The sequence below is a fragment of the Pristiophorus japonicus genome, chromosome 15 (genome assembly GCF_044704955.1).
Source record: "Pristiophorus japonicus isolate sPriJap1 chromosome 15, sPriJap1.hap1, whole genome shotgun sequence".
In the NCBI taxonomy this organism is placed as follows: Eukaryota; Metazoa; Chordata; class Chondrichthyes; family Pristiophoridae; genus Pristiophorus; species Pristiophorus japonicus.
The window spans coordinates 180,028,949-180,051,000 of record NC_091991.1 but is presented as its reverse complement, the minus strand read 5'-3'; the positions used below and the strand labels follow the sequence as shown (position 1 = coordinate 180,051,000).

General features: G+C 48.3%; 1 protein-coding gene across 4 annotated transcripts in view; it reads right to left on the bottom strand.

The window, feature by feature from the left end:
* The window catches only part of LOC139281292 (protein kinase C beta type), a 387,614-nt gene that overhangs the window by 178,169 nt on the left and 187,393 nt on the right, over positions 1 to 22,052 (bottom strand). Inside the window, exon 1 of one of the 4 annotated variants that reach the window (XM_070901418.1) lies at positions 10,104 to 10,122. The exons of the other annotated variants lie outside the window; for them this stretch is intronic. Within the exon in view, the coding sequence (XP_070757519.1) occupies positions 10,104 to 10,106 (3 nt within the window). The 5' untranslated portion in view covers positions 10,107 to 10,122. Of the gene's footprint in view, positions 1 to 10,103; positions 10,123 to 22,052 lie in introns of those variants that run through there. 4 annotated transcript variants of the gene reach the window in all.

The following is a 22,052-nucleotide window of genomic DNA, read 5'->3' as shown; positions in this document are numbered from 1 at the left end:
CACGTGTAATAGACTGGACAGTGCAACATAATAACGGCATAATGATCCACAGTCAGTTGTGTCGCAGGTAGCGTTACTGCTGCCAAGTGTGGAGATGGGGAGAGTGACCACCTGAGCATCAAAAAGATCAAGTTAGGGGAGTAAGAGTCGGGGAGGCTGGGAGGGAGAGTGCAGAGTCATAGGCCCCAAGTTTCCACATGATTTGCTCCTGATTTTTAGGAGCAACTGGTGTAGAACGGAGTATCTTAGAAATCAGAATTCTCGTCCTTTAGTTTGCTCCAGTTCTAGTCAGTTAGAACAGTTTCACTTTGGAACAGAATTTTTTTTCAAAAGGGGGCGTGTCCAGCCACTTACGCCTGTTTTCAAAGTTTCGTCAGTGAAAACTTACTCCAAACTAACTTAGAATGGAGTAAGTGAAGATTTTTGTACGCTCGAAAAAACCTTGTCTACACTTTAGAAAATCAGGCGTAGGTTACAAATCAGGCGTAGGGAATGGGGGAGGGGGGGGGTTTAAAAGGAAGTTTACAAACATTAAACACTTCAGTTTTACAAATAAAGAGCCATCATCAATAATAAATGATAAATACATCAATAAATCAACCAATAAATCAATCAAAAAAAATTAATAAGAAATAATTTTTTAAAAAATCAATAAATAAAAATTTTTCTACTTACCGACTGCAGCACCGGGAGCCCTCCAACAGCATGCTGGGATGCCCCCCCCCCCCCCAGTGTGTCTCTGTCAGTGTCTCTATCTCTCTGTCTGTCTGTGTCTCTCATTCTCTGTCTGTCAGTGTCTGTGTTTCTGACAGCGAGGGGAGGGGGAGGAGGGGGGTAGAGGGAGCGAGGGGGGGAGAAGGGGGAGGGGAGGAGAAGGGGATAAAGGGGAGAAGGAGGAGAAAGGAGATTGGGGGGGGAAAAGGAGATTGGGGGGGAAAAGGAGATTGGGGGGGGAAAAGGAGATTGGGGGGGGAAAGGAGATTGGGGGGGAAAGGAGATTGGGGGGGGGAAAGGAGATTGGGGGGGGGAAAGGAGATGGGGGGGGGAAAGGAGATTGGGGGGGGAAAGGAGATTGGGGGGGGGGAAAGGAGATTGGGGGGGGGAAAGGAGATTGGGGGGGGAAAAGGAGATTGGGGGGGGAAAGGAGATTGGGGGGGGGAAGGAGATTGGGGGGGGAAGGAGATTGGGGGGGAAAGAGATTGGGGGGGAAAAGGAGATTGGGGGGGAAAAGGAGATTGGGGGGGGAAAGGAGATTGGGGGGGGAAGGAAGGAGATGGGGGGGGAAGGAAGGAGATGGGGGGGGAAGGAAGGAGATGGGGGGGAAGGAAGGAGATGGGGGGGAAGGAAGGAGATTGGGGGGGAAGGAAGGAGATTGGGGGGGGAAGGAAGGAGATGGGGGGGAAGGAAGGAGATGGGGGGAAGGAAGGAGATGGGGGGGGAAGGAAGGAGATGGGGGGGGAAGAAGGAGATGGGGGGGGAAGAAGGAGATGGGGGGGGAAGGAAGGAGATGGGAGGAAGGAGATTGGGGGGGGAGGAAGGAGATTGGGGGAGAGGAAGGAGATTGGGGGGGGGGAGAGGAAGAAGATTGGGAGGGGGGGGTCGGGGGGAGCGCGGGTCGGGGGGGTGGTGGGAGGGAGGTCAGTTCGGGTCGGGGGGAGGGAGGGAGAGGGAGGTCGGGTCGGGGGGAGGGAGGGAGAGGGAGGTCAGGTCGGGGGGAGGGAGGAGGGAGGTCAGGTCGGATCCAGTCCGGGGGCCGGGGGGGGTGGGAGCGGGAGTCGGGTCGGGTCGGGTCGGGTCTGGTCCGGAGGCAGGGGTGGGGGGGAAGCGGGAGTCGGGTCGGTGTCGGGGGCGGGGGGGAGCGGGAGTCAGGTCAGTGTCGGGTCCGGTCCGGAGGCGGGGGGGGAGCGGGAGTCGGGTCCGGTCCGGAGACGGGGGGGAGCGGGAGTCGAGTCGGGTCCAGTCCGGGGGGTCGGGTCGGGTCCGGTCCAGGGGCGGGGGAGAAGCGGGAGTCGGGTCGGTGTCGGGGGCGGGGGGGAGCGGGAGTCAGGTTGGTGTCGGGTCTGGTCCGGAGACGGGGGGGAGCGGGAGTCGGGTCGGGTCCAGTCCGGGGGGTCGGGTCGGGTCCGGTCCAGGGGCGGGGGAGAAGCGGGAGTCGGGTCGGTGTCGGGGGCGGGGGGGAGCGGGAGTCAGGTTGGTGTCGGGTCCGGTCCGGAGACGGGGGGGGAGCGGGAGTCGGGTCGGGTCCAGTCCGGGGGGTCGGGTCGGGTCCGGTCCAGGGGCGGGGGAGAAGCGGGAGTCAGGTTGGTGTCGGGTCCGGTCCGGAGACGGGGGGGGAGCGGGAGTCGGGTCGGGTCCAGTCCGGGGGGTCGGGTCGGGTCCGGTCCAGGGGCGGGGGAGAAGCGGGAGTCGGATCGGTGTCGGGTCTGGTCCGGTCCAGAGGTGGGAGCGGGAGTCGAGTCGGGTCGGGAGGAAGCAGGAGCTGGTCGTGGGAGGAGCCTTATTCACGCAGCCCCAGTGAGGCCATTCGGCCAGGGCTAGGGGCTGTGTGCTTCGGCCCCTCCCACACAGTTTTGGGCACCTGGAGCTACTGCACATGCACGCCCACTGTAGCGCTCATGTGCAGAGGTCCTGGCACTGTTTTCAGCGCAGAGACCTGGCTCCGCACCCTACAGCTCCTGCTGCGCTGCGCCGAGGGCCAGAGGACCTGCAGGGAGGTGGAGAATCTGGAGGTTTTTTTTAGGCGCACTTTGTGGCGCGAAAAACGGGCGTCCAGGTCGGGACTGCGCCGTTCTAGGCGCAGCTTGAAACTTGGGCCCATAGAAACTTAGGGCCCAAGTTTCCACACGATAAAAAACGGGCACCCCTCCGAGCTGGGCGCCCGTTTTTCGCGCCGGAAAAAAAACGCGCAATTCTGGAGCGCCCTGCAGCTCCATGTCTGCTTGGCGCGGTGCCCAGGGGGGGCGGAGCCTACACTCACGCCGATTTTGTAAGTGGGAGGGGGTGGGTACCATTTAAATTAGTTTTTTTCCTGCCGGCAACCCTGCGCATGCGCGTTGGAGCGTTTGCGCACGCGCAGTGTGAAGGAAACATTGGCACTCGGCCATTTTTGTAGTTCTTTGTAGCTGTTTAATTTTTGAACATTTTTTAATAAAAGCACATTGCCATCAGCACTGAGGCTTCCTGCAGCAGTGAGAAGGCTGCAGGAAGCCTCAGAAGTTGAGGCAGCCGTTTCGCGACGGCCTCCCCTCCCTGCCATCGGGAAATGGCTGCTGAACTTGTGAGGCTTCCTGCAGCCTTCTCCCTGGCTGAAGCACTTTCACACAGGTAGGAAGAAGGTTTATTTAATCTTTTCTTTGCTTATAAATTTTTATTCAGGTTGGATTTATTTGTATAATATTTGTATAAGTATAAATAAGGATTTATTATAGAATTTAATGACTTCCCTTCCCCCCCCCCACCTCGTTCCCGACGCCTAATGTGTAACCTGTGCCTGATTTTTTAATGTGTAGACAAGGTTTTTTCAGTTCTACAAAAATCTTCACTTGCTCCATTCTAAGTTAGTTTGGAGTACGTTTTCACTGTGGAAACTTTGAAATCAGGCGTCAGTGGCCGGATACGCCCCCTTTTGAAGAAAAAATTCTGTTCCAAAGTGAAACTGTTCTAACTGACTAGAACTGCAGAAAAAAAATGTGGAGAATTGCGATTTCTAAGATAGTCCGTTCTCCACCAGTTGCTTCTAAAAATCAGGCGCAAATCATGTGGAAACTTGGGCCCATAGAAACAGAAAATAGGTGCAGGAGTAGGCTATTCGGCCATTCGAACCTGCACCACCATTCAATATGATCATGGCTGATCATACAACTTCAGTACCCTATTCCTCCATACCCCTTGATCCCTTTAGCTGCAAGGGCCACATCTAACTCCCTTTGGAATATATCTAAACAACTGGCCTCAACAACTTTCTGTGGTAGAGAATTCCACAGGTTCACAATTCTCAGTGAAGAAATTTCTCCTCATCTTGGTCCTAAATGGCTTACCACTTATCCTTGGACTGTGACCTCTGGTTCTGGACTTCCCCAACATCGGGAACATTCTTCCTGCATCTAACCTGTCCAATCCTGTCAGAATTTTATATGTTTCTATGAGATCCCCTCTCATTCTTCTAAATTCCAGTGAATATAAGCCTAATCGATCCAGTTTTCTTCATACGTCAGCCCTGCCATCCCGGGAATCAGTCTGGTGAACCTTCGCTGCACTCCCTCAATAGCAAGAATGTCTTCCTCAGATTAGGAGACTAAAACTGTGCATAATATTCAAGGTGTGGCCTCACCAAGGCCCGGTACAACTGCAGTAAGACCTCCCTGCTCCTATACTCAAATCCCCTAGCTATGAAGGCCAACATGCCATTTGCCTTCTTCACTGCCTGCCGTACCTGCATGCCAACTTTCAATGACTGATAAACCATGACACCCAGGTCTCGTTGCACCTCCCCTTTTCTAATCTGTCACCATTCAGATAATATTCTGCCTTCCTGTTTTTGCCACCAAAGTGGATAACCTCACATTTATCTACATTATACTGCATCTGCCATGCATTTGCCCACTCACCTAACCTGTCCAAGTCACCCTGCAGCCTCTTAGCATCCTCCTCACAGCTCACACTGCCACCCACCTTAGTGTCATCTGCAAACTTGGAGATATTACATTCAATTCCTTCGTCTAAACCACTAATGTATATTGTAAATAGCTGTGGTCCCAGCACTGAACCTTGCTGTACCCCACTAGTCACTGCCTGCCATTCGGAAAAGGACCCGTTTATTCCTACTCTTTGCTTCCTGTCTGCCAACCAGTTCTCTATCCATGTCAATACATTACCCCCAATACCACGTGCTTACATTTTGCACACTCATCTCGTGTGGTACCTTGTCAAAAGCCTTTTGAAAGTCCAAATACACCACATCTACTGGTTCTCCCTTGTCTACTCTACTAGTTACATCCTCAAAAAATTCTAGAAGATTTGTCAAGCATGATTTCCCCTTCATAAATTCATGCTGACTTGGACTGATCCTGTCGCTGCTTTCCAAATGCGTTGCTATTACATCTTTAATAATTGATTCCAACATTTTCCCCACTACCAATGTCAGGCCAACCACCCTATAATTCCCTATTTTCTCTCTCCCTCCTTTTTTAAAAAGTGGAGTTACATTAGCTACCCTCCAATCCATAGGAACTGATCCAGAGTCTATATAATGTTGGAAAATGACCACCAATGCATCCACTATTTCTAGGGCCACTTCCTTAAGTACTCTGGGATGCAGACTTTCAGGCCCTGGGGATTTATCGGCCTTCAATCCCAACAATTTCTCTAACATAATTTCCTGACTAATAAGGATTTCCTTCAGTTCCTCCTTCTTGCTAGACCTTCGGTCCCCTAGTATTTTCGGGAGGTTATTTGTGTCTTCCTTAGTGAAGACAGAACCAAAGTATTTGTTCAATTGGTCTGCCATTTCTTTGTTCCCCATTATAAATTCACCTGATTCTGACTGCAAGGGACCTACATTTGTCTTCACTTATCTTTTTCTCTTCACATATCTATAGAAGCTTTTGCAGTCAGTTTTTATGTTCCCAGAAGCTTCCTCTCATACTCTATTTTCCCCCTCCTAATTAAACCCTTTGTCTTCCTCTGCTGAATTCTAAGTTTCTCCCAGTCCTCAGGTTTGTTGCTTTTTCTGGCCAATTTATATGCCTCTTCCTTGGTTTTAACACTATCCCTAATTTCCCTTGTTAGTCACGGTTGAGCCACCTTCCCCGTTTTCTTTTTACGCCAGACAGGGATGTACAATTGTTGAAGTTCATCCATGTGATCTTTAAATGTCTGCCATTGCCTATCCACCATCAACCCTTTAAATATAATTCGCCAGTCTATCCTAGCCAATTCACGTCTCATACCATTGAAGTTACCTTTCTTTAAGTTCAGGACTCTAGTCTCTGAATTAACTGTGTCACTTTCCATCTTAATGAAAAATTCTACCATATTATGGTCACTCTTCCCCAAGTTGCCTCGCACAACAAGATTGCTAATTAATCTTCTCTCATTAAACAACACCCAGTGTAAGATGGCCCGCTCTCTAGTTGGTTCCTCGACATATTGGTCGAGAAAGCCATCCCTTATGCACTCCAGGAAATCCTCCTCCACCATATTGATACCAGTTTGGTTAGCCCAATCTATATGTAGAGTAAAGTCACCCATGATAACAGCTATACCTTTATTGCACACATCCCTAATTTCAGAGTCAGGGAGGGACAGTGCGGCTTCGGGAGAAATGGTGAAATGAAACCTATGAGTTATTATTACATGTGGAAAAGTATGTGTCACAGGTCTGCTGGATAAACCAATAATCAGGTCTAGAATAGCCGTGACACATGCATCATTGTTAATGTATTGGGCTTGGCTTGATGTGGTTTTGACTGGTCTACTTGATTGCCCAAACTATGACTGCTCTAAGTGGACTCTGCTGTGTACTGGACCCCTCGAGGTAGAAGGGCTTTTGTTAGTCTTGGCTCCTTGTGGTGTACATTTGGTCCATGGTGTGAGACAGTGACAGCAGAGAAACAACTCTATGGGGAGCATGACTACGAGAGATAAAGGGGCGGATTTTCCAGTCCTTTACGCTCCATTTCTCGCCCCGGAGCAGCGGCAATGGCGGTGGTGAGGTCATTTAGGCGGGTGGTCAGCCTCCAGCACCCCGCGGTGGTTTTCAGGGCCGGTTTTACAGCGGCGCGGAGCAGCACTGCCTCTGATTGCGACTCACGCCCGACCCGTACGCCCCGCAGCGCGCCCCGCAATGACCGCCTGGGAAATCGAGCGATCCAACCTATACCGACTGCAGAGAGCTAAGCAATGGACTCCTAAGATAAATGTGATTGTTTTTTCTTTTAACTTAAAAAAAAAATCGATTTATGTTGTGGTGGTATGGATTGGGAATGTTTTTGTGGCTTTTTCCAGGTTTTTTTCCTCCCCAGGCATCTCTCAGAGCGCTCTCGGCCCAGCTCTTTAGCCCTTAAGAGTGGTGTACAACACCTCCTTTAGCGCTGCGCTCCAGACTCGGGGCCAGTTGCCCAATTTTGCTGACAGACGCAAACTGTTCCCGGACGCAAACTTTACCGCCTCGCCGCTATTACCACCCCAAAATCATCAAAGCTGAAAATACAGCATTGTTAAATGAATATAAAATAAATGTAAGAGAGAGGTGGCAGAATTCTTTAGTCAAAGATTGAGAAATGTTTGTGCTTCTAGAGTAGTAGCAATTAACTGAGTTTTTTTCCCCCAAAGTACTTACAGATTGACAAACTAGCTAGTGGTGTGATTTTCCATGATGGACTGTTTTGGAGGAGAGGGAGCGAGAAAATGAGAGAGAGAGCGCGAGCGTAAGGAAGAGCCATGCAGACACATTGTGGAATTAAAAAATCGAGAGAGATGTAAAATGGGCTGGCTGACTCGCTATCATTATCGCACGATATCAATATATACCCTGGAGAGAACCACAGGTCTCCCTCTCACACACACACACATAGATTTCTGGCACTGAAACTAGGAGTAAGCTGTACTGATGAGCAAAAATCCTGTGCTGTTGGGCTAAGTTTAAACAAACATGGTAGGGGGACCACAGCGTAGGAAAGTGACGTAGGCTGCTAAGAAGGGTCAGTAAGCTTTAGGCGTACAGGTAACAAACGGGTAGAAAGGTTGAAAGAGGTGAAAAAGGACTAGATAGTTTAAAAAAAAATATCAGGATGCAAGAAGATAGAGAGAGGTTAGTCGATCTAGAAAATACAATTAAAATAGCTCAAATTGGGGAAATTGAACCAGATTAACCCTTTGCTGGGGTGTCTGGTACAAAGTTGGTGGGGAGGGCTTTTGTCGGTTCAGCCAGTAAATGTGTTTTGGCAGTCCTTCCTACTGTGCTGGGGATCCCACGATGGTAGGAGCGATGCTGGCAGCAGCCAAAAGGAGCTGGCTGCCACACAGCCGATAGGAAGTGTGGGCCTCAGAGCCCACTGCTGAACCTGAGAGGGTGAGCATCAATCGGCTGCAGCTGATGGCACTCACTGGGGAGGGACATTTATATTTTAAACCCACCCTGATGGATCCAGCAATGCTAATGAAAGCCTGCATGAGTAATATCCAGAATTACCACGGAGATCATGATGGAAATTGTGACGTGTTGAGTTAGCGTAAAGATTGGTGGGGTGTAAAACGGACGATCTGGTCAGTTAAAATCCCCCAGTTCATTGGAGTCATCGGGAGTTGACCTGTCGCCATTGAGAACACCCCGCCCAAAGCCAACGGTGTCCTAACACCACGGGGCCGAAATTGCCCCTTTCCTCCTGGCCTGTTGCCACCGGAAATCAGCGGCCAGGTTGCTGAGTGCGATGGCCGCCGACTTTTCGTGTAATGCCCGCCATTATCAAAATTCTGCTCCCGCAGTATCCCTAAGTGCGTCATCAGACTGCGCACTGCCAATTTCCCCCCTGACGGCGAAATTCCGCTAAGAAAAGCTTCCTCCCGTTGGGTTGTGCCAAAAGCTGCTTTTTTCAGGCAGTGCAGTGAGGCTGTGGCCTTCTAAAATGGTGGTGCAGCTCCCATTAAAGGGGAGGCCGCTGCCGTAATGTTTTTTGTTTGTCGGCCGACTGCCAGGTCGCACTGACAATTCTGCCCTCAGATTCGGCCGGGCTGCCATTATGACCGACGTCCGGTCTGCCGAAATAAAGCCAAAGAGCGAAATTTAGCTCAAGAGTCCACCTCATCCACCGTGGCGGTAAAAACACTAGAAATGGTGTGCGTGCGCACCATTTACAGCGGTGTGCAATTTCGGCCCCCAGGACTCCACCACTAAAAAACTGCCCTGCAGTTAAAATCGGGGCCTTTACCATGGTTTTCATCATTGAAGTGGATACTGGAATTGTAAAACCACCAGAGGTGGGTGAAGAACAAATAGCGAAGGTCATTATTTTGGAAGAGACGGTACTGAAGAATATTATGTAATGATGTGTGTATCGTCCCAGTACCTTAATGTAATGTAAGCACTATGCCATACCACAGAGGGCGCTGTGGTGGGAAACCTGGTAGTACCAGCAACAGGCGCTATAAAAGGCTGACCGCCACACCTGTGGAGCACTCTGAAGCTGAACAATAAAGGACGAAGGTCACAGCAGTTAGATCAACACCAGACTGTGTGGAGTCAGTGATTTGTGTGCTACAGACACTACATTGGCGACTAGGAAGCGGATGAACTCCACGCAACCATGGCTACTCTGGGCTCGCTAAAGGATTTTACGGTGGGCAATGATTGGGAATTTACAGAAAGGCTCGAGTACTACTTCATAGCAAACGACCTGACGGAGGACACAGACGCAATGAGAGAGAAGCGTAAGGCGATATTGCTCTCCAGTTGTGGAGATGAGGTTTACTGTCTCGTCAGGGATTTGCTGGCACCCGGGAGTGCCAGGGACAAGTCATACGAGGAGCTGACTGAACTCATTCGTGACCAGTTGAAACCGAAGGGGAGCATCCTCACGGTCAGATACAAATTTTACCATCACTGCAGACCTGAGGGCCAGGATGTCACCAAATATGCTGCGGACCTCAGGAGACTCGCGGCGCCGTGTGATTTTGGCGCACACCTTGACGAGGCTTTGCGTGATGTTTTCGTTATGGGGATTGGCCACGAAGGCCTCCTTCACAAGCTGCTGGCCACGGAACCCACAGTCACTCTGACAAAGGCCATCGCCATCAGCCGGGCACATATGACCTCGACTTGCAGCACCAAGCAAATGATCCACACAGTCTCGAACCCGGCAGGCACTGTCCACAGGATAGTGCCCACCACGGACAAAACTGCAGAACGTGGCTCTGCCCGGGGCAGAGAGCACGGACCTCGGGGTCCGGGAACTCAGAGTCCGCTGAGGGGGGCCAATCAAGCAGCACCATGCCGGCACTGTGGAGGAAGCCATGAGGCTCACCGGTGCAGGTTTGCGGAGTACACGTGCAATACCTGCCACGTTAAAGGCCACCTTCAGCGTACGTGTAAAAGAAATCAGACTCACCATGTGGCTGAGGAGATGGGGGATGATCTACTGTTCAGCAAGGAGCAGGTAGAAGAAGATGAGGTGTTTGGACTGTATACGTGTACCGACGATTCGCCCCCAGTGATAAGGGAAATAAAAATCAATGGAGTCCCAGTGAGTATGGAAGTGGACATGGGCTCGGGTCCGTCGTTGATGAGTCGGAGAACTTTTGATAAACTTTGGATTAACCCAGCTGCACGACCCAAGCTGGTCCCGGTCACGGCGAAGTTGCGTACCTACACCAGGGAACTAACACCTGTTCTTGGCAGAGCGATGGTGCAGGTATCCCACGGGGACGAGACGCACGGATTACCTTTGTGGGTCGTTGCAGGCGATGGGCCGACATTCATCGGCCGGAGGTGGATGGGGACGGTCCGTGGGAGCTGGGAAGACTTCATCACCCCATAGGCTGCTGCCGTGCCCCGGGTCCCCAGAGAGCAGCGCCGACCGAGCTGGAGCTGCAGCCTCAATCCACCCACAGGCAAGCCCCAGGCCCGGACCTCAAGCCACAGAGATTCTGCAGCCTCAGCTCCCACAGGCAAGCAGCCCTGCAGAGAGGGGCCTAGTGGGGGGTGAGCCGGCGGGGTGCGAGGGATCCAGGATGGCTGGCGGATCGGAAGAGCCCCGCCGAGGAGCTGTTAGTGTTGGGCGGCAGCAGCAGCTGGAGGTTGGCGGCCACGGCGGCCGCATGGGAGGCCGCTATGGAGGCCGCAGGGGAGGCGGCAAGTCAGGTGGCAGCGGAGGGGAGCGGAGGCTGCGATGGCGGAGGGCATCCGGAGCGGCGGAGAAGATGGCGGTGGCATCGTGTTCAGAGCAGCAGAGCATCAAAGATGGCGGTGCCCAAGGAGAAGCCTCGTGGAATCCTCCTGCATCAAAGATGGCGCCTTAAAAAGGAAATGCACCCGGAAGTCTTAAAAGGGCCTTACCAAGAGGTGGTCCCCACAAAGGACTTCTGTAAGGCACAGCGAGTCTAAAATGAGCTATGTTAATGTGAGATGGCGAATTTATAATTAGAATTAATTTTTTAATGCTGAATGGCCACTGTATTTGTGTAAAATAATGGATGAAGTACAATTAATGATAAGGACTAACAAGGAAATCAAGGATCCGTTACCAGTCAATAACTAGTTAATGTACCAGATAATATGTACCATACTAATGTGCTGTCTATGCCTACCTGCCTTCCGTTGGACAAGAGTGATGTTATGTAATGTCCTGCGTCCTGGTGGGGGGGGGGAAGGTGATGTTATGTAATGATGTGTGTATCGTCCCAGTCCCTTAAATGTAATGTAAGCACTATGCCACACCACAGAGGGCGCTGTGGCGGGAAACCTGGTAGTACCTGCAACAGGCGCTATATAAGGCTGACCACCACACCTGAGAGGCACTCTGGAGCTGAACAATAAAGGACGAAGGTCACAGCAGTTAGATCAACATCAGACCGTGTGGAGTCAGTGATTTGTGTGCTACATACACTACAAAGAGGTTACTCATATTAAAGACAATTCACTGCAATCTAGTGGTTTATAGTTGAGGATTGAGGGAAGCCAAGAAAGAAATTACACAGGCTTTGACTATAACTTGCCAAAATCCTGTGTAACAGTGGGGCAGAAGATTGGAGGGTGGCAAATGTGACTTCCGTCTTCAAAACAGAAGACAACTAATAAACCAGGAAATTATAGGCCAGTCGTTTTACTTTAGTCACTGGTTAATTATGAAAGTCTATAATATGGGATGAAATATATTAGTTAAACAGGCTCAGTCAGTGTACATTTATAAAATGTAGGCCCTGCTTGACCAACCTTGTCAAATTATTTGAGAGAATAGATAAAGCTAATTGGATGGAGGCCTTCAAGATTTTGAAAGGTTGCCTTCAGATAAGAATAGCACAGATAGATGACTGCCTTAAGATAAATGGTGATAGATTGTTTCACTGATAGGCAAGTCAGTAACAAAAGGGCCTAAATTTATAATAATCACAAAAACAATGAAAGGGGAAGTAAGAAAAAATGCCTTTCTGCAGAGGGTAGCTAGAATGTGAAATTCTCTGCCATGTCATTGCTGAAGCAGAAACTATAAATTCTCTTGAAATTGAATTAGATAGTGCTTTAAAAAGAGGAATATGAAAGGATATTGGTAGTGGGCAGGAGAATGGGAAATGACTTGTGGTTCATGTGAGGAAAGACACAAGCACAGACCTGATGAACTCATATTCCTGTTTCTGTGCAAAATCCATTAAAAGTTCAGCCTCATTTGTACTAGGCAGCAGTCTCTGTGATCTGAGCTAATGGAAACGGAAAACTGAAACATCTGCAGCCTTATACAAACATTGTTGTGTTTACCCAAGGTTCGCACCATTTCCAGCTGTCAGTTTCAGCAACTGATCTGTCATTTTCTGAAAGCACAACAGTGGGCCTGGAATTGCTATCTGGGAGATGGCGCTGTGCTAATCCACTTTACGAACATTTAATACAAATGAGACTACAGCACGTACAGAAATGTGAGCTAATTGGAGTTTGGTGTCGCATGCAAAGGAAAGTTAATGAACAATCTTTTTGTGATAAAGCCAATAAATTAATGTCGACTTTTCTTCCATGTCCCACAGCCATTATGATGCAGGGACTGTAAACAGGTCTCAACACATTAGTTGCACCATCACCCTCACCTAAGCCAAGATGCTGTTTCAAGATGACACATGAGTACAGGACCCTGCCGTCCCAGTTATGCACCATCTCAGACCATGCGAAAGCACAGAGAACATTGTCAAGAATATTTGTGTGTACTTGGCTACAATAAAGAAGGAGCACAGCCAAAATTAGGAACAGATGCCATTTGTAGAAAGGCTGAACAAGGTAGTTTGGGGACGGTTGATTTGCTGTTGTAGATTACAGCATTGAGAAATGATGTAGCTCTGGTAGTCTTTGAGCTTGAAGTGCCATTCCTCTTTGGTGCATTGCTGGTTTAGCACCAAAGTCTCATTGCCATTTTGACCCTCTTTCTTTACCATGGCCACCTTGCTCTCCCAGAAGCCATCCTTCCATTCTTTCTTTGCCTTCAGGTAAGAATAGCACAGATGACTGCTGTAAATTAAGGCATCACAACAGCTTTCAGGGAAGGCGTTGTCCTGTATGATTCTGTGCAGATGCTCATGTAACACGTCATTGAGAGAATAATGTCCCTTTTGGTTCATTTAAGGGATAGCATTGCATACAGGAGGTCCCAGTGGGTGAAGGCAACGAGCCCTTGGACCAAGGGAGAGACAGCAGTTGCCTTCATATTTCTGCTGCTGTTCAGTGGTGAAAGTGATGAAGATGTTGGTGAATAATGCATCTGTCATCTCCTGACACTGCACATATCCCCAGTGTTAATCTTAAAAGGAGCCGGATGCAAATTCAATTTATCTGGAATTCTTTCTTAAGAAGATGACACGGCTTCCCTGCTAAACCTCAGCTTCTTTAAGCACACATTGTCCATCAGTCCCAGGTGACTGGTACAGTCGGCCCATTATGTTGCATGCTGACAGGCCTTGATTCCACTTTGTATTTTGGGCAGCCTTTTCCTGCTCCTGCTGGTCCTCCTCTGCCAACTACAGTTATAGCGAAATACTGAATCGAATCTTCATATTGTGCAAAACGGTATCGGTTTGAGCTCAGGTATTGAAAAGCTCACCTGTCAGTTAACAGTCAGGTTGAGGGCTACATGTGCTAGTTTTGGAACATCATGCACTTTCTTCAGTAACTATTATACCAGAAATTATGATAACAACAGCAACAACTTGCATTTATGTAGCATCTTTACTCTAGAAAACTTTATAGAAGCAGAGAGAAAAAAAACAGATGGAGGATATGGACGCTAAGTCATGGGAGAAGAGATTAGAAGGGGCAACTGGAAACTTGGCTTAAAAAGTCGAGAAGGCTTTTAATGGTGCATAGGGAAGTAGAGGAGGTGGAGAAGTTGAGGAAGAGTGGGGCTGAGGCCAATGAATGCTTTGCCACCGTGGCGGGGCAAAAGTAGGGGAGGTGGACAAAGTCCAGTTAGAAGACAAAAAGTGTGCAGGAGAGGATGCAAGGCTGGAAGGGTTTGCAGAGATAGGACGGGGAGAGCCCATGATGGGATTGGAAGACAAGGATGTGAATGTTAAATTTAATGAACTGTAGAGAGAGCCAGTAGGGCCGAAATTCAGGGTCTCAAAAAGACCCATTACTGTCAGTTAGTGGCGGCCATGCGTCGGAATCCCGTGGCCGCCACTTTTGGGGTCAACTGGCCGACCCGACCTAAATTCAGGTCAGAGATTTTTCGGCCTGGACCTGATACCGTCCGATGTTGATGACCGCTGTAAGCGTGTCATCAGAATGCGCACCACCACTTTCCCTCACCTTAAAAATGTACCGACTGAAATCCCAGTGAAAAATCGATCCCCCGTCAGCTTTCTGTGTCGGTGCACCTTATTCCCAGTGTGTGCCGCCCGGGAGGCGAGTGCCCACTGCCGCGGTTGGCATTTATTTATTTTGTCTGGCCGATTTCCCGATCAGCCGGCAAAATAGTGTCCCCGGGTTTGGCCAGGCCTCCAATGGGCAGCCTGGCAACCCCTCGGGTGCTGGCCCGGCTCAGACCCTCCCTGGTGGCCCAGTGGCTGAAGATCTAAATTGACAGATTCTCTCCCCTTTAACGAGGGGAGAGGGCGTGGTGACACACACGTTGTGATGTCACCACTACTCCACTGCTGACTGACAGCGGCAGAGTCCCGGTCCGACCACATTCAGCCCCTCAGCCTGCTTTTCAGTCTATGTCCCGCCCCCACTATGACAAATTTCCTGTGGGACTTTGAAAAAATGTCAAAGTCCGGAAAATCCCTCTTCCGACCGCATCATGGATCCTTGCGATAAGTACAGAAAAAAAAAATCATAGGTGCGCCAGCTTTCTTGCGCTACTGAATTTCGGCCCCATCGTCTGCAGGAATGGGGGGTGGGGGGCTGGGGGGATGGGCGAGCAGGACCGTGTCTGGCCCAGGGTACAGGTGGATGAGTTTTGGACAGATTGAATTTACAGAGAGTAGAGAATGGGATGCTGGCAAACGGGACATTGGAGTAGTCGAGTCTGGAAGTGACAAAAATGTGAATGAGGGTTTCAGGGTCAGAGAGGTTGAGGTGGGCTGGATGCAGTCTGCGTGATGGAAAGGATTTGGGGTTTGAAGCTCAAGCAAGGTTGATTACCATAATACTGTACCACACAGAACTAAACCTTCGCTCAACAGCAATTTGTAACGAGTGGAAAACAGACACTACACAACATTAAAAAAATGATTGCTTGGTAACCTACTGATATCATAGTAGCTAGGTTCAACATGAACAGTAATTTACAGGTTTAAATATTTAATTAAACTTATTAGATGATAAAAGTAACATGGAAAAGGCAATAAATATTTTACTGCAACACTTAAAAGGCTGTTTGAAATCCCAGGACAAAGGCTGTTCTTTCTAATATCTGGAATTAACAGCTTCTGCTTTGTGTTCTGCAAAGAGACGCGTTGCTGACTAAAAATGTCCAGTCCACAAATCAACTCCCCTCAAATGCTCCACTGTCTAAATTGTCCACCACCTGTTCAAACACTCCGCAGTGTACCATCCATGTTTACACACGGTCCTGATCCCGATATACCACGGGGCTGAAATTGCTCGGCTGTTCCGACAGACATCCGCTGCAACTCCGGCGGGAACCTTCCATTCTCGGCCCTCAGAGGTAGGTAATCTGGGCCTCTCAACACTATGGGGCTCATTTACACCTTCACCGTCTGGGAAATGATCTGCTGGAACGGATCGCCCGCGTGTTGTGAAACTGGCTGGTTTTCATCCCATTGGTTGAAAATCAGGCGGCTTCCACAACGGATAAACAATCTGCTCCACGAGATCCCTGCCTGGGAGTGAAGGTGAAAATAACACCCTATGGGTCTGGAGATCTGGGACTATGGAAATGTTTACAGTGCAAAGCAATCAGGACCAGTTGAATAGACTAGTGTTGTAGTGAGATCTGGGGCTAAGAAAGATTAACTCAGGGACGTTTAACACAGCATGGTCTTATTTTAAAATTCCCCATGATTAATTACCCCTCTCGAGATGTTAAATAATTGGGCAGAATTTAGTATAAGGCAATTTAAATGCCAAAAGGCCAAAGCCTTTTGCAGCTCCAGATTGAGCCGTCATAACCAGTGACAAACTCAGCAATTACTGGGTGCAGCAAATAGCGGCTATTTTTTTCACCATTTGCTAATTTTAGTGAAAAGTTGCTGTGAATATAAAGCACTTTACACTCACACCTACTCGTTCACCAACACTATGAAACAGAGGGAAATATACCACTCCAGAAACTACAGCTAGCTGAATTGGAGACAAGTGCCAGACATGTTATTTTAGAAAAGGTTAAAATAAACAGGTTAACAGCTTCATTAAAAAGAAGAGGGTCATATAAACACATTAAGCCCCCGTCCACGGATATCACCGTTAGTAACTTTTAGGCTCACTCCTCCTGTGAAAACAGCCCTAAACTATTGAAGTTATGAACCAAAACCTGCGTCTTAGAAACATAGTAAACATAGAAAATAGGTGCAGGAGTCGGCCATTTGGTCCTTCGAGCCTGCACCACCATTCAAGAAGTAGAAAGAAATCAAATGGTGACATCACAGCCAAGGGAGTAAGTGATTGGCTGGTAATTGGTGAGTAGTTTTTCTTTTTCTTTTCCTTTATCAGTAAGTAACCTTTAGCATTGTTGTTGCCATATTAAGTTAATTTAAGGGTTAAGTCATAGCAGGAGAGCTCGGACATGTGTTATGCTCCTCCTGTAATATGTGGGAAGTCAGGGACGCTTCCAGTGTTCCTGACGACTACATGTGCGGGAAGTGCATCCGCGTGCAGCACCTGACAGACCGCATTGCGGCACTGGAGCTGCGGGTGGATTTACTCTGGAGCATCTCAGATACTGAGGATGACGTGAATAGCACGTTTAGCGAGTTGGTTTTACCGCAGGTAACGGGTATACAGCCAGATAGGGAATGGGTGACCAACAGGAAGAGCAGTGCAAGGAAGGTAATGCAGTGGTCCCCTGTGGTCATCCCTCTGCAAAACAGTTACACCGCTTTGGGTACTGTTGACGGGGATGACTCATCAGGGGAGAGCAGCAGCAGCCAAGTTCATGACACCGTGCTGCACAGGAGGGCAGGAAAAAGAGTGGGAGAGCAATAGTGATAGGGGATTCAATTGTAAGGGGAATAGATAGGCGTTTCTGCAGCCGCAACCGAGACTCCACGATGGTATGTTGCCTCCTTGGTGCAAGGGTCAAGGATGTCTCGGACCGGGTGCAGGACATTCTGAAAAGGGAGGGTGAACAGCCAGTTGTCATGGTGCATATCGGTACCAAAGATATAGGTAAAAAACGTGATGAGGTCCTACGAGACGAATTTAGGGAGCTAGGAGTTAAATTAAAGAGTAGGACCTCAAAAGTAGTGCTAGTCAGAGTAGAAATCGCAGGATAGCTCAGATGAATACGTGGCTTGAGGAGTGGTGCAGAAAGCAGGGATTCAAATTCCTGGGACATTATAACCGATTCTAGTGGAGGTGGGACCAGTACAAACCGGACGGTCTGCACCTGGACAGGACCGAAACCAATGTCCTAGAGGGAGTGTTTGCTAGTGCTGTTGGGGAGGAGTTGAACTAATATGGCAGGGGGGTGGGAACCTATGCGGGGAGACAGAGGGAAATAAAATGGAGGCAGAAGCAAAAGATAGAAAGGAGAATAGTAAAAGTGGAGGGCAGAGAAACCCAAGGCAAAAAACAAAATAGGCCACATTACAGCAAAATTCTAAAGGGGCAAAGTGTGTTAAAAAGACAAGCCTGAAGTCTCTGTGCCTCAATGCAAGGAGTATCCGGACTAAGGTGGACGAATTAACTGTGCAGATAAGAGTTAACGGATATGATGTAATTGGCATCACGGAGACATGGCCCCAGGGGGACCAAGGCTGGGAACTCAGCATCTAGGGGTATTCAACATTTAGGAAGGATAGACAGAAAGGAAAAGGAGGCAGGGTGGCGTTGCTGGTTAAAGAGGAAATTAATGCAATAGTAAGGAGGGACGTGAGCTTGGATGATGTGGAATTGATATGGGTGGAGCTGCGGAATACCAAAGGGCAGAAAACTCTGGTGGGAGTTGTGTACAGACCACCAAACAGTAGTAGTGAGGTTGGGGACAGCATCAAACAAGAATGAAGGGATGTGTGCAATAAAGGTACAGTAGTTATCATGGGCGACTTTAATCTACATATTGATTGGGCTAACCAAACTGGTAGCAATGCGGTGGAGGAGGATTTCCTGGAGTGTATTAGGGATGGTTTTCTAGACCAATATGTCGAGGAACCAACGAGAGAGCTGGCCATCCTAGACTGGGTGAAGTGTAATGAGAAAGGACTAATTAGCAATCTTGTTGTGCGAGGCCCCTTGGGGAAGAGTGACCATAATATGGTAGAATTCTTTATTAAGATGGAGAGTGACACAGTTAATTCGGAAACTAGGGTCCTGAACTTAAGGAAAGGTAACTTCGACGTGATGAGGCATGAATTGGCTAGGATAGATTGGCAAATGATACTTAAAGGGTTGACGGTGGATAGGCAATGGCAAACATTTAAAGATCACATGGATGAACTTCAACATTTGTACATCCCTGTCTGGAGTAAAAATAAAATGGGGAAGGTGGCTCAACCGTGGCTAACAAGGGAAATTAAGGATAGTGTTTACAATATACATAGATGACCTAGAAGAGGGGACAGAGTGTAGTGCAACAAAATTTGCAGATGACACTAAGATTAGTGGGAAAGCGGGTTGTGTAGAGGACTCAGAGAGGCTGCAATGAGATTTGGAAAGGTTAAGCGAATGGGCTAAGGTTTGGCAGATGGAATACAATGTCGGAAAGTGTGAGGTCATCCACCTTGGGGAAAAAAAACAGTAAAAGGGAATATTATTTGAATGGGGAGAAATTACAACATGCTGTGGTGCAGAGGGACCTGGGGATCCTTGTGCATGAATCCCAAAAGGTTAGTTTGCAGGTGTAGCAGGTAATCAGGAAGGCAAATGGAATGTTGGCCTTCATTGCGAGAGGGATGGAGTACAAAAGCAGGGAGGTCTTGCTGCAACTGTATAAGGTATTGGTAAGGCCGCACCTGGAGTACTGCGTGCAGTTTTGGTCACCTTACTTAAGGAAGGATGTACTAGCTTTGGAGGGGGTACAGAGACGATTCGCTCGGCTGATTCCAGAAATGAGGGGGTTACCTTATGATGATAGATTGAGTAGACTGGGTCTTTACTCGTTGGAGTTCAGAAGGATGAGGGGTGATCTTATAGAAACATTTAAAATCATGAAAGGGATAGACAAGATAGAGGCAGAGAGGTTGTTTCCACTGGTCGGGGAGACTAGAACTAGGGGGCACAGCCTCAAAATACGGAGGAGCCAATTTAAAACCGAGTTGAGAAAGAATTTCTTCTTCCAGAGGGTTGTGAATCTGTGGAATTCTCTGCCCAAGGAAGCAGTTGAGGCTAGCTCATTGAATGTTTTCAAGTCAAAGATAGATAGATTTTTAACCAATAAGGGAATTAAGGGTTACGGGGAGAGGGCGGGTAAGTGGAGCTGAGTCCACGGCCAGATCAGCCATGATCTTATTGAAATGGCGGAGCAGGCTCGAGGGGCTAGATGGCCTACTCCTGTTCTTAATTCTTATGTTCTTATGTTCTTATGTTAGATCCAAGGAAGAGGCATATAAATTGGCCAAAAAAAGCAGCAAACCTGAGGACTGGGAGAAATTTAGAATTCAGCAGAGGGGGACTAAGGGTTTAATTAAGAGGGGGAAAATAGAGTACGAGAGGAAGCTTGCCGGGAACATAAAAACTGACTGCAAAAGCTTCTATAGATATGTGAAGAGAAAAAGATTAGTGAAGACAAACGTAGGTCCCTTGCAGTCGGATTCAGGTGAATTTATAATGGGGAACAAAGAAATGGCAGACCAATTGAACAAATACTTTGGTTCTGTCTTCACGAAGGAAGACACAAATAACCTTCCGGATGTACTAGGGGACCGAGGGTCTAATGAGAAGGAGGAACTGAAGGATATCCTTACTAGGCAGGAAATTGTATTAGGGAAATTGATGGGATTGAAGGCCGATAAATCCCCAGGGCCTGAAAGTCTGCATCCCAGAGTACTTAAGGAAGTGGCCCTAGAAATAGTGGATGCATTGGGTGATCATTTTCCAACAGTCTATCGACTCTGGATGAGTTCCTATGGACTGGAGGATAGCTAATGTAACACCACTTTTTTTTAAAAAGAGGGAGAGAGAAAACGGGTAATTATAAACCGGTTAGCCTGATATCAGTAGTGGGGAAAATGTTGGAATCAATTATTAAAGATGAAATAGCAGCGCATTTGGAAAGCAGTGACAGGATCGGTCCAAGTCAGCATGGATTTATGAAAGGGAAATCATGCTTGACGAATCTTCTAGAATTTTTTGAGGATGTAACTAGCAGAGTGGACAAGGGAGAACCAGTGGATGTGGTGTATTTGGACTTTCAAAAGGCTTTTGACAAGGTCCCACACAAGAGATTGGTGTGCAAAATCAAAGCACATGGTATTGGGGGTAATGCACTGACGTGGATAGAGAACTGGTTGGCAGATAGGAAGCAGAGATTCGGGATAAACGGGTCATTTTCAGAATGGCAGGCAATGACTAGTGGAGTACCGCAGGACTCAGTGCTGGGACCCCAGCTATTTACAATATACATCAATGATTTAGATGAAGGAATTGAGTGTAATATCTCCAAGTTTGCAGATGACACGAAACTGGGTGGCAGTGTGAGCTATGAGGAGGACACTAAGAGGCTGCAGGGTGACTTGGATATGTTAGCTGAGAGGGCAAATGCATGGCAGATGCAGTATAATGTGGAGAAATGTGAGGTTATCCACTTTGGGGGCAAAAAAACGAAGGCAGAATATTATCTGAATGGCGGTAGATTAGGAAAAGGGGAGTTGCAACGAGACCTGGGTGTCATGGTTCATCAGTCATTGAAAGTTGGCATGCAGGTACAGCAGGTGGTGAAGGCGGCAAATGGTATGTTGGCCTTCATAGCTAGGAGATTTGAGTATAGGAGCAGGGAGGTCTTACTGCAGTTGTACAGGGCCTTGGTGAGATCTTACCTGGAATAGTGTGTTCAGTTTTGGTCTCCTAATCTGAGGAAGGACATTCTTGCTATTGAGGGAGTGTAGCAAAGGTTCACCAGATTGATTCCAGGGTTGGCTGGACTGACATGAGGAGAGACTGGATCAACTGGGCCTTTATACACTGGAGTTTGGAAGGATGAGAGGGGATCTCGTAGAAACGTATAAGATTCTGATGGGACGGGACAGGTTAGATGCGGTAAGAATGCTCCCGATGTTGGAGAAGTCCAGAACCAGGAGACAGTCTTAGGATAAGGGGTAGGCCATTTAGGACTGAGATGAGGAGAAACTTCTTCAGAGAGAGAGTTGTTAACCTGTGGAATTCCCTGCCGCAGAGAGTTGTTGATGCCAGTTCATTGGATATATTCAAGAGGGAGTTAGATATGGCTCTTACGGCTAAAGGGATCAAGGGGTATGGAGAGAAAGCGGGAAAGGGGTACTGAGGGAAGGATCAGCCATGATCTTATTGAATGGTGGTGCAGGCTCGAAGGGCCGAATGGCCTACTCCTGAACCTATTTTCTAAGTTTCTATGTTTCTAATATGATCATGACTGATCATGCATTTCAGTACCCCATTCCTGCTTTCTCTCCATACCCTTGATCCCTTTAGCCGTAAGGGCCACATCTAACTCCATTTTGAATATATCTAATGAACTGACCTCAACAACTTTCTGTGGTAGAGA